Consider the following 12,284-nt stretch of genomic DNA (forward strand, 5'->3'; position numbering starts at 1 on the left):
AAATCGTGATGCAGCAAACCGCGTGCATTAAGACACTGACATTCATTAGATCCAATTTCAATCCCCAAATCACACATTAAATTGTGGCGGTGTGAACCAGCCCTTAAGTGGACCGCTGTACGTTTCCAGAAAACGCATAGGTGTGAACCTAGAGACTAAATGATCTGAGAAGGAAGTTTTTTGGGTTTATTTTTCATTTTTTTAAATTTTTCTTGTTGCTAGGCAGCATTAAAAAACGCATCAAAAACACAATACATGCTTTTCTGCAGGATTTCTATTGAAGTATATAGAACCAAAAACACAACTTTTTGTGTAAAAAAAAAAAAAAGTCTGACCCTTTCCACAAAAAGCACCGGGTGAAAACGCAGAGATGTGAAGGTTTCTCATAGGCAATCATGTTCGGCTCGGTTCACCCTGGATGCGATGGAAAAATCGCATGTTTTGTTTGCCGCATTTTGTGAAGATTTCCCAACGATTTCTTGCGTTTTCCATTGTGCTTTGCAGTGCAATTTCTATTGTAGTCTATATGTGAAAGCGCAGCAAACTGCAGATAAAGGAATACAAGAACTGCTTTTGAAATCGCTCTGCCGCAAAAGTCCCTTTCCAAAAAACGCACGGGGTGAAAACGCAGAGATTTGAACGCATCCCATAGGAAATCATATTAGGCTCGATTCACACTGGATGTGATTTAAAATCGCACGTTTTGTTTGCTGTATTTTCTGAAGATTTCCCAACGATTTATTGCGTTTTGCAGTGCAATTTCTATTGTCTATATGTGAAATCCCAACCAACTGCAGAAAAAGGAATACAAGAACTACTTTTGAAGTCGCACCGCAGCAAATTGCGTGTGTTAAGACACTGACATTCATTAGATCCAATTACAATCCCCAAATCGCACCTGAAATCATGGCGGTGGGAACCAGCCCTTAAATGTACCACTGTGCGTTTCCGGAAAACGCATAGGTGTGAACCTAGACTACATGATCTGAGAAGGAAGTTTTTGGGGTTTTTTTTTTTTATTTACCATTTCTTGTTGCTAGGCAGCATTGAAATGCAAAAAGCATCAATAACGCAATACATGCTTTTCTGCTGCATTTCCATTGAAGTCTATAGAACCAAAAATGCAGCTTTTTGTGTAAAAAAAAAAATCCCTGACCCTTTCCAAAAAAACCCACCGGGTTAAAACGCAGAGATGTGAACGCATCCCATAGGAAATCATGTTCGGCTCGGTTCACACTGGATGCAATTTAAAATCGCACGTTTTGTTTGCCGTATTTTCTGAAGATTTCCCAACAATTTCTTGCGTTTTCCATTGTGATTTCTATTGTGGTCAATGTATGAAATCGCAACCAACCGCAGAAGTAATACAAGAACTACTTTTGAAATTGCGCCGCCGCATTTGCGTATTTTAAGACACTGACATTCATTAGATCCGATTTCAATCCCCAAATCGCACCTGAAATCGCGGCAGTGTGAACCAGCCCTGAACTGGACCGCTGTGCGTTTCCAGAAAACGCATAGGTGTGAACCTAGACTACACGATCTGAGAAGGAAGAAGAGGTTGTGTTCAAAGATATCAATGTTTCTGTATATAAATGATGCATTTCTTACATTTCATAAAACTCAGGATTGAGAGGAAGGCGGATGGTTTGGTTTCGGAGTTTAGAAACAATGTAACAGAATTCCTGTCTGTCCAATATAAATCACTTCAATGGTTTGCTTTTGTAAGGAAAGGATTGCTAAACTTCAGGGACTTCAAAATGAAAAACTGCCCCTTTGTTGGCATTTCAAACAAAATGTTGGAATTGGATCGGATTCCAGGTGCAGAAATGCTGATCCTGGCGGCTCTACTACATTACCAGACCTTCAGGGAAAACCTGTTTCAGCCCCTGGGGGTGTGAGCGGTCCTGTACTCCCTGCACCATATGGATTCTGGAGGGCCACGCCTGGCTTGGGTGGGGGTTAGACCAGATCTTTATCTGGGGTTGGATGTTAATGAGATCACCTGGAGACTAAAGAATACAATGGGGGTCCTCACAGGTCAGCCTAATGCAGGCCATAGACAGGAGAAAACCAGCCTTTTTCTAAAAAAAAAAAAAAAAAAAAAAAAAAAAAAAAAAAAAAAAAAAAATCGGTTGTTCAATCAGCCGACGTTCCCACCATTGGTAAAAAAAAAGTTGGCTGATTTTTGTCCCGTCTACGGCTGACAATTAATAAAAGAGGGCTCTGCTATATTTGACATTTAAAAGAAGAAGAAATAGAATATGAATAATAAGAAAAAAAAGTTGCAACATTGTATCTATTTGTATCCATTGCAGATACAGATGTTTCTCTTCGGATACAAATAGATACAATGTTGCAACCCTTATACTTTTAAATGTCAAATATCATAGAGGAGCTCTCTGCAGGGACACCGCTAATAGATTTGACATTTCTAAGTATTGTGGTTGCAAACATTGTATCTATTTGTATCCGAAGAGAAACATCTGTATCCGAAATGGATACAAATAGATACAGATGTTCTTTTTCTTTGGTCACGGCTCATGCGCTTTTTTTTTTTAAATCGGGACAAAGATCATCTGATTTGCCCATCATTGCCGTGAAAATCGGTCGTTTTTTTTCCCAACATGAACCATTAAAAAAATGTGTCAAAATCAAGAAAACCAGCCGACCAATTTAGCCACTAACAATCCAAAAATCGGCAGATTTTTTTTTTTTGGACTCATTTTTGGCCGGTTTTCTCCCCATCTATGGTCGGCCGATAAACGAAAAATCGGTCGTTGCCTATGCTGCCATCAACAGCCGTTTTTACGCGGATTTTCCAGCATGACCGATAAAAAGAAATGAGAAGATCCACGAAAAAATGGGCAACGGCATTGCCCCACTAACGGCGTGAATATCGGTCGATTTTTCGTGCGGACGAAAATTCGACCGATAAACGACCCGTCTGTGGCCCGCATTACCCTAGGTTCACACCTGCAGTTTGTGATTGATCCTTTTCTGCAGTGCGTTTTGCATTTTTTTTCTTGTTGCTAGGCAGATTAAAATGCACTACCTACTTTTCTGCAGCGTCTCCATTGAAGTCTGTAGAACAAAAAACGCACCGTCTTGAGTTTGAAAAAAAAGTGCCGAAAAAAACGCACCGCGTGAAAACACAGAGAGATGTGAACCTGTCCCATAGGAAATCATGTTAAGCTCGGTTCACACTGGATGCGTTTTGTTTGCCGCGTTTTCTGAAGATTTCCCAACGATTTCTTGCGTTTTCCATTGCGATTTCTATTGTAGTCTATATGTGAAATCTCAACCAACCTCAGAAAAAGTAACACAAGAACTACTTTTGAAATCGCTCCGCCACAAATCATGTATGTTAAGACACTGACATTCATTAGATTAGATCTCCAATGCCCCCCAATTCACATTTCAGCGTTCTGTCGCCTGTAGAAAACCGCCTACCGCTCAAAAAAGAACTTGCGCTACTTTTCAGGCAGATCTGAGCGTTTTTTCCCCATAGACTTGAATGGAAAACTCCTGCACAATGGGAATGAGCGTTTTTTAAAGCGTTTTCAGCACAAACAGCAGCTATTTGGATTGGCTACAGCAAAAATGTCTAAATGAAAAATGCCTGAAAAAAATGCCTATTTATCTATATTTGCATATCTGCTCAAAAAAACGCTCAATGATGCCTGAAAAAAAAAAAAAAGCTTGAAAAAACGATCAGCTTAGTGTGAATGGAGCCTTGCGGGTACTTTGGTTTCTTTCCACACTTTAACCCCTTCATGCCGGTTTTAAAACCCTCTCCAGACTATTTTCATTGTAATTCAATGGAGTCCAGCCATATCCGAGGATACAGAATAAACGTACCGCATTTTTATGCCAAACGCACTTTTCTAAGAAAAAACAGAGCAGTTCACATCAGTTTTTCATCAATTTACATCCATTTTTTTTCAGCTGTTTTTCATCCGTTCACATCTTTTTTTTATCAGTTTACATCTGTTTTTCATTCTTTCAGTTTACATCCAATTTTCATCCTTTATCAGTTTACATCCATTTGTTTCATCTGTTTTTCATCCGTTTACATCTGTTTTTGGTCCGTTTACATCGATTTTTTTTTCAGTTTACATCCAATTTTCACCCTTTACCAGTTTACATCTGATTTTCATCCTTTATCAGTTTACATCCATTTTTTTCATCTGTTTTTCATCCGTTCACATCTGTTTTTCATCCGTTCACATCTGTTTTTCATCCGTTTACATCAGTTTTTCATCTGTTTACATCAGTTTACGGTCTGTTTACATCCGTTTTTTTATCCATGTACATCTATTTTTTTGTCCATTTACATCTGTTTTGTTCGTTGTTGTCAGCTTACATCCATTTTGTCCATTTACATCCATTTTAACCCGTTTACATCCGTGTTGTCCATTTACATCCGTGTTGTCCATTTACATCCGTTTATATCCATGTTGTCCATTTACATCCGTTTATATCCATGTTGTCCATTTACATCTGTTTTTTTTACCCATTCTGGGGGGGGTTTTGACCAAAGAAAAATAGGGTTTTCTTCCATTCAAAAAAACAGATGTTTACGGACGCGGACAGTAATGGATGTAAACAGATGATCATCCTGTCCAGCCATAGCTGAGGATACATAATGGTACCACATTTTTATGCCAAACGCACCTCTAGCAAGATTCCTTAGTAAATACCCATTGGGATAGTTAAGAAAAATTTATATTGTAGTGGTAATCAGTGGCATAGGTTTGTTTTTTGCCTTTTGTTTTTTGTGTGTATGATGCAGTATGAATATATTGTTTTAAACAGATTTGTTTCAAACAGGGGCGGACTGACCATTTGGAAACTCGGGCACTGCCCGAGGGCCCGGGGTCAGTAGGGGGCCCCATGAGATGCCCCTGGTACCTTTTTCATAGGCTTTTTTGAGTTTGGGCAAGGACACAGGGGCCCCATGATCCCCTATTGCCCGGGGGCCCCATGAGTTGTCAGTCCACCCCTGGTTTCAAACCACTTTATTGTGTTCATGGCGCTGTATGTATATTATATGGGAGCATTGATCTTCTGGGTCACCTGGTTACCCCAATAATGAAACCTATCATTCTGGATGTTCTATACTTTGTAATTTTTTGGGGAAATAATGTTGATGCCCTTATGAAGACCATAGATGGTTCGTTTATCGGTCAATTTTTCATCTGAAAGAATAATCGGCCGATTTTCGCACTGTTAGTGGGGCAATGGCATCGGCCGATTTTCGCACTGTTAGTGGGGCAATGGCATCGGCCGATTTTCGCACGGTTAGTGGGGCAATGGCATCGGCCGATTTTCGCACGGTTAGTGGGGCAATGGCATCGGCCGATTTTCGCACTGTTAGTGGGGCAATGGCATCGGCCGATTTTCGCACGGTTAGTGGGGCAATGGCATCGGCCGATTTTCGCACGGTTAGTGGGGCAATGGCATCGGCCGATTTTCGCACTGTTAGCGGGGCAATGGCATCGGCCGATTTTCGCACTGTTAGCGGGGCAATGGCATCGGCCGATTTTCGCACTGTTAGTGGGGCAATGGCATCGGCCGATTTTCGCACTGTTAATGGGGCAATGGCATCGGCCGATTTTCGCACTGTTAGTGGGGCAATGGCATCAGCCGTTTTTTGCGGTTCCTCCTCATTTCTTTTATCGGTCATGCTGGAAAATTTGTGAAAAACGGACGATTTTTGAAATCATTGGTGGCAACAGAACGACCAATGTTTTGTTTTTCAGAAGAAAAATCGGCCGATAAATGAACCGTCTATGGCCTGCATTAGCAATATTCTGTCTATTCTGTTTTATTAGTATGAGAATTACTTGAAGGAAGGGGCTGGTAATTGTGACAGATTTACCGGACCCTTCCCCCACTCTGCAACCTGAAGAATCCTTTTGAGAAAGGAGAGGAGAGAAGCTGACAGCTCTGTGGGGGTGGGGCACACAGGGGGCCTGGACAGCTAGCAGAAACATATGGTGCACAGGGAGGGTGATGGGGGGAGGGTGATGGGGGGAGGGTTATGGTGGGGGGGTATTAATGTAATGGATCCCCTTTATGGCTCTCTCTGCAGCAGCTGAAAGCCAGAGAAGAAGCCAGCTTTTAGCTGCTGCAGAGAGACATACAGGGGATTGGTTCCAGTAATTGCCCCCGCACACTGATCACTGTATTGGTGTCACTGGGGATATCAGTGACACCAAGTCAGTTCCCCCCAGTGTCAGAATAACTGCCACAGTCCCACTATAAGTCACTGATCGCTGCCATCACTTTCACATAAACCAGTTACATGTATTGGGATTTTTTTTTTTAGCAAAGACATGGAGCAGAACAAAAATTTGTATTGGACATGTTTAATTAGCAAAAAGTAATAAATATGGTCTCTCAAAATTGTCAGGTTTTTTTTATAGCGCAAAAACAAAAAACACAAACGCACAGGCGATCAAATACCACCGAAAGAAAGCTCCATTTGTGGGAAATAAAAAGGATGTAAATTCAATTTGGGTGCAGCGTTGCATGACCGCGCAATTGTCAGTTAAAGGAAAGCAGCGCTGTATTGCAAAAAATGGCCTGGCCTGGAAGGTGGGAAATGTAAATCCTTTGGAGGGCAAGGGGTTAAACAAGGTGACCCTGGAAGCTGATTGGCTACCGATGCAGCTATGCATGGTTTAAGTAAACCTACCCCATTGGCTTTCTTCTACAGAATAGGTCCTCATGAACACACAGACTGGAATCAACGTTTTTTTGGCTGGACTAGTGGCCTTCTAGAGGAGTTTTTTAGCTGTAAAATTGCTCTAAATGTTGAAAAAATGCGGTAAAATGCCGAAAACCAGCGTTTTTGGACTTTGTTTGACTGAAAAAACCCTAAAAAAAAGCAAATGCGGAAAAAACGCCACTAAACGCTGAAAAACTTGTGTTTTTTTAACATGACTTTACACAGCTAACATTACCAGCGTTATCAAACCGTCCCGTCTGCATGAGGGCTAAAACATCATTCTGGACTTTGACCGTTGGTGGGGGGCCTTTACTGCTGCCTAGAAAGCAGAAAAATTGGTTAACCTGACCAATGTCCTAACCAGTCCTTATGATATCCTACAAAAAAAAAAAAAAAAAATAGCCGGAGATACACTTATTATTTATTTCAGGTACTTATATAGCGATGTCAATGTATGCAGCACTTTACATATATATTGTACATTCCCATCAGTCCCTAACCCTCAAGGGGCGTACAATCTAAGGTCCCGAACTCACATTCACATACTAGGGCCAAATTAGACAGGAGCCAATTATCCTACCAGCATGTCTTTGGAGTGTGGGAGGAAACCAGAGTACCTGGAGGAAACCCACGCAGGCACAGGAAGAAATGCAAACTCCAGGCAGGTGGTGCCGTGGTTGGGATTCAAACCAATGACCAGAGTACTGCCAGGTGGAAGTGCTAACCATTTAGCCACTGTGCTGCCAGTGTCTATATAACCAAAATTTTTTTTTTTACTACGTTAAATAGCGCATAGAAGGGTTGAATATAACTAAATGTGTATTTATAGGAAGTAAAAACATTTTGCAAGTTTTTAATCGTATAGAGACCCGAATGCTGCAAAGCGGACGTGCTAACCACTTAGCCACTGCGCTGCCCTTTAACTGAAATACGTGTCCACCTTGCAGCTTTTGGGACACCTGCTGTACTGTGTTACCCCCGGTTCACATATATGCGGCCGTGCGGGCTGCGTTTTGCGTGGGCACAAGAGCCCATTCATTTGAACGGACTCCCGTGACACGCAGAGAAGTCCCTGCACTTCTTCCGAAAACGCAGCCCACACAGGAACCTCGGTTCCCAGTACAGCTGCGGTTTCCAGTGTGGGCGGCGTGACATTAGAACTAATGGCACCCGCCCGCGCGTTCGCATTTCTCTGTGCGGCTGCATTGATTTTCATGTGGATCCACAGCGGCACCACCCGCACAGATGTGAATCTAGGGATAGAGCAGGGGCGGACTGACCATTTGGAAACTCGGGCACCGCCCGAGAGCCCGAGGTCAGTAGGGGACCCCATGAGATGCCCCTGGTACATTTTCATAGGATTTTTTGAGTTTGGGCAAGGACACAGGGGCCCCATGATCCCTTATTGCCCGGGGGCCCCATGGAGTTGTCAATCCACCCCTGGCTTAGAGAATATATAATATACAGATGACGAGACACACACTTCTTTCAGAAAGCAGAAAGGTTTATTGGCAGAAGATCAGCATTTGTAGACAATTCTGATACAGAGAGGAAACATACAGAACATGGATAATCATTACCAATACGAAGGGTATTATAAAAAATACAAAAGGAAGGAAACATACTCTCTCCTTGAAGTCATCATTGATTTGGCAAGTACTTAATATTCATAACCATGGTAAGTGTTTTATTATTTATTACAAGTACTCATGTAACACCATCAATTTACACAACACTTTACATATACAGTATATTGTACATTCACATCAGTCCCTAACCCTCAAGGGGTGTACAATCTAAGGTCCCTAACTCACATTCATACATACACATACTAGGGCCAAACTAGACAGGAGCCAATTCACCTACCAGCATGTCTTTGAAGTGTGGGAGGAAACTGGAGGAAACCCACGCAGGCACAGGGAGAACATGCAAACTCCAGGCAGGTGGTGCTGTGGTTGGGATTCGAACCAATGACCCTAGTACTGCCAGGTGGAAGTGCTAACCATTTAGCCACTGTGCTGCCAGTGTCTGTATAACCAACATTTTTTTTTTTGCTACGTTAAATGGCACATAGAAGGGTTGAATATAACTAAATGTGTATTTATAGGAAGAAAAAACTTTTTGCAAGTTTTTAATAGTATAGAGAGGGATTAAAAACACCTGTTAATGTTTTTTTTGCTGCTGTAATTCATTTGGAGAGATTGTCCTTCACTTCCCTTCCTGGAAATGCAACATTTAGCCCGGGTTCACACTGTTGTGGTGCGGAATTTGCAGCGTTTTCTGTATGAATTCCGCACCACATCAGAATCACACCCCATTCATGCGAACTGCTGCGGGTGCTTATATTAAGTTAAAAACACCCCGAAAGCAGTCTGCAAAATGCGGTACGGTGTGCAGAATCGGATCACATAGGTGTGAATACCCATGCGATCCGATTCTAGTGCGGATCAAAAAAAGGGTCCTGCACATTTTTGGTGTGGGTGCGGTGTGATTACAGCTATACATTTTGTATGTCTCTAATCGCACGGCACCCAAAATGTTCAGGACCCTTTTTTGGTGATTTGTATAGGAAGGCGGTGCGGTTCCTGTGCGAATCACATGGGATTTACCGCACTGATGTGAACACAGGGTGAGGCGATCTCTCCAAAATGAGGGGAATTCCAAGGAGTTGTCTCTGGAACAAGTACCCCTATTGGAAAATGTACCCTTGACTCTTGTTCTGGTTACAACGTTTAACATATTGGATTTCCCATCATCTTCTGTCTCCGTCACTAAGATAAATAAAGATTATTACTATTATACAGGATTTCTATAGCGCCAACAGTTTGCTCAGCACTTTACAATATAAACGGGAGACAATACAGCAACAATAAACTTCAATACAAGAGGGATAGAAGGGCCTGATCCCTGGAGCTTACAATCTAAGATGGTGAATTCTACAGTAAATATCTGAGACACAGACAGCAATGACACTTGACAGGGGTTACAAACCTTTCCTTCTCTATTAAAAACTGAAAAAATAAAAAGTTTTAGCTATAAATATATTGTAAAATTAGGAAATTACTTTCCACAGTAACTTAAAAAAACTTGAAAAGTAGAAAAAAAAAAACCCAAAACATATAAATTAAAAAAAAAAAAAAAAAAAAGGGATGGACTCGATAGACCACTTGAGTCTTTTTTCTGCTATTGCGCTTGTTTTTTTTAATCTGCAAATACAATACAAAAATAAAATTTTTTTACCTCTAAGTTATAATTCTTTTTTTCCATTAATATTTTATTAAGCTTTTACCATTTATCTTTTCCAACAGTTCAAATTTCAACATAGCTTATTCCATTATTTTCACCCCACATATAAAAAAATACAAAAACTCCTCCTTCCCCCCCTCCCTATTCCACCCCCTTTTCTCTTTCTTTCAGAGTCCTAGGACATTCATAGAATGTTTTCCTTTCCTATACAATTTCAATTAATTTGACCTTCTTAAACTCCTCCCACTTTTTTTCATTTCTCAGGAAAACCCTCCATTTTGTCCTCCTCTACATGGTATAGTTCTTCCATCCTATATGTCTGGTCTACCTTTCTAAGTTATAATTCTGATGGAGCTTTTTGGAAACACATAGAAAGCAGCATGGAGGGGCTCAGTGAAGGTGGTGGTGAAGGTGTGGAGGTGTCTGATGGGGTTACACAGCTGGAAGAAGGACAGGCGACCAGCCTCATACTCCAAATAGATCCCAACAGTCTTCAGGGAAGATTCGGAGTCTATGTTTGTTGAGGTGTCCCCGTGACGGAAATGAAGCTTTGAAGCTATTTGGCTCAGAGTCCATGATTTGTTATCATAGCCAGTTAAAACTTCAGTTCCTGGAATGTTTCCCTCTGTGCTTGCAGTGACCACCCCTATCAGCCATTCTTCTGCTTCCATCACATCCACCTCCCAATAATGTGTCCCGGATGTAAACTTTTGCACACTTAACACTTGAAAGCATTTAAGCCTCCATAGACCATCAGGCCTGTCCACATCAGTATCAGTATTAGAGGCTCGCTTTTGTTTCTCTGATATTCTAAGGGTTTTGTGAGCTGTACTTACATCCAGTACAACGCCAGATTTCTTCATCAAAGAAAATTGTCCCTTCGTTATCAGATCCTTTAGACATTGAGTAAAGCTGCAAAGTCCTTTCTGTAGCATCTCTGAGATAATTTCCTCAATTATACATCCAGCAGTTCTGGCATCGTTGGTTGTATCGTCTGTTCCTGAGAAAATGTCCTTTCTGCTAGGGGCCTTTTTCAAGAACATTAATGAGTCTTCGATGTCACACAGTTCTTTGCTCTGATCAATCCTAATGGACAGCACGTCTTTATGTTCCTCCAACTGCTGAATCAGATAAGAGACCGAAAGTGAGATCTTCTCATTCTGTCTGGATGTCTCTATCTGGACTCTCTTCTCTAGATCGTCCAGATGTCTCCTGAGGTCTCTAAACAGCTCAGTGACTCTCCCAGAAACAGCAATGTTTTTCATGTCCTCTTGTGTCTTGTGACTGTCCAGATTGCAGATTCTCCCCTGGATCTCCTGTCTCTCGGAGTCCATTATATTTATAGACTCTCTCAGTTTCTCCTTCATCTTCTCAGAGGCCTCGTTCAGAAGTTCCACATGGTGTCCTCTATGTTCTCCAGCCACCCAGCAGGACATGCAGATACAGTCACTGTCCTCTGTACAGTAATATTTCAGTATCTCTTGATGTATGGAGCATTGTCTCTCTCTCACTGACGCCGTGGGTTCGATTAAAATATGGTGAGCTGACCTGCTGTGGTTGCTCAAGTGCTTTTCACAAAACGAGGCCTCACATAACAGACACGTTCTAATAGCTGGTGTAGGAGAATCGCAGTACGTACAGAAGACCTCTATTTCCTTCTGGGGAGAGGATAAGAAACACTCCACGATGTTACACAGCTTTCTATTCTTCTCCAACGTAGGGCGCTGTGTATACCGCTTTTTGCACTCCGGACAGGCATAAAATCCAGACCCCTCCTGTGTATCCAGAGCAGTCACGATACAGTCCCGGCAGAAGCTATGTCCACATTTCAGCGATGCAGGATCTGAATAAAAGTTTGAGCAGATGATACACATCAGCTTGTCTCTCAGGTCAGCATAAGCCATTTTTGGAGAAGGACATTAACTGGTGATACAAGCTTGGGGCTTCCCTCTTATACATTGGTGATGAAAGAGGCTCTTTGGATGCTTTGTCATGTAAAGGGAAGTCTTCCCTCCTTGTGAAATCCAACCTCCTGGTGAGATCCAACCTCCCTGTGAGATCCACCCTCCTCTAGTAACCCTTTCTCTGCTGAAGACAGACCATTTTAGCCATTGATTATTATCCATGTTAGCCATTGATTGATTATTATCCATTGATTGATTATTATCCATGTTAGCCATTGATTATTATTTTATTTCAGGTACTTATATAGCACTGTTAATTTACACAGCTCTTTACATATATATTGTACAGTCACATCAATCTCCCTATTTCCTTACATACCATCCCCCTACAAGGCTGT

The 12,284-nt window shown here is 41.7% G+C and overlaps 1 protein-coding gene across 1 annotated transcript; it reads right to left on the minus strand.

Annotated features, from left to right (window-relative positions):
* Positions 1-8,219: 8,219 nt before the first annotated feature.
* On the minus strand, positions 8,220-12,001 carry LOC149435071 (E3 ubiquitin/ISG15 ligase TRIM25-like). The gene has a single exon (XM_089663048.1). It carries the CDS (start codon positions 11,884-11,886, stop codon positions 10,315-10,317), a length of 1,572 nt encoding a protein of 523 aa, XP_089519174.1. The 5' UTR covers positions 11,887-12,001; the 3' UTR covers positions 8,220-10,314.
* Positions 12,002-12,284: the final 283 nt, after the last annotated feature.

Source organism: Staurois parvus, unplaced genomic scaffold, assembly GCF_062004578.1.
Source record: "Staurois parvus isolate SC_StPar_1 unplaced genomic scaffold, SC_StPar_1.0 ptg001616l, whole genome shotgun sequence".
Taxonomy (NCBI): domain Eukaryota; kingdom Metazoa; phylum Chordata; class Amphibia; order Anura; family Ranidae; genus Staurois; species Staurois parvus.

Coding starts and splice junctions, on each gene's coding strand:
- LOC149435071 (XM_089663048.1), bottom strand. CDS start 11,886: ATGGCTTATGCTGACCTGAGAGACAAGCTGATGTGTATCATCTGCTCA.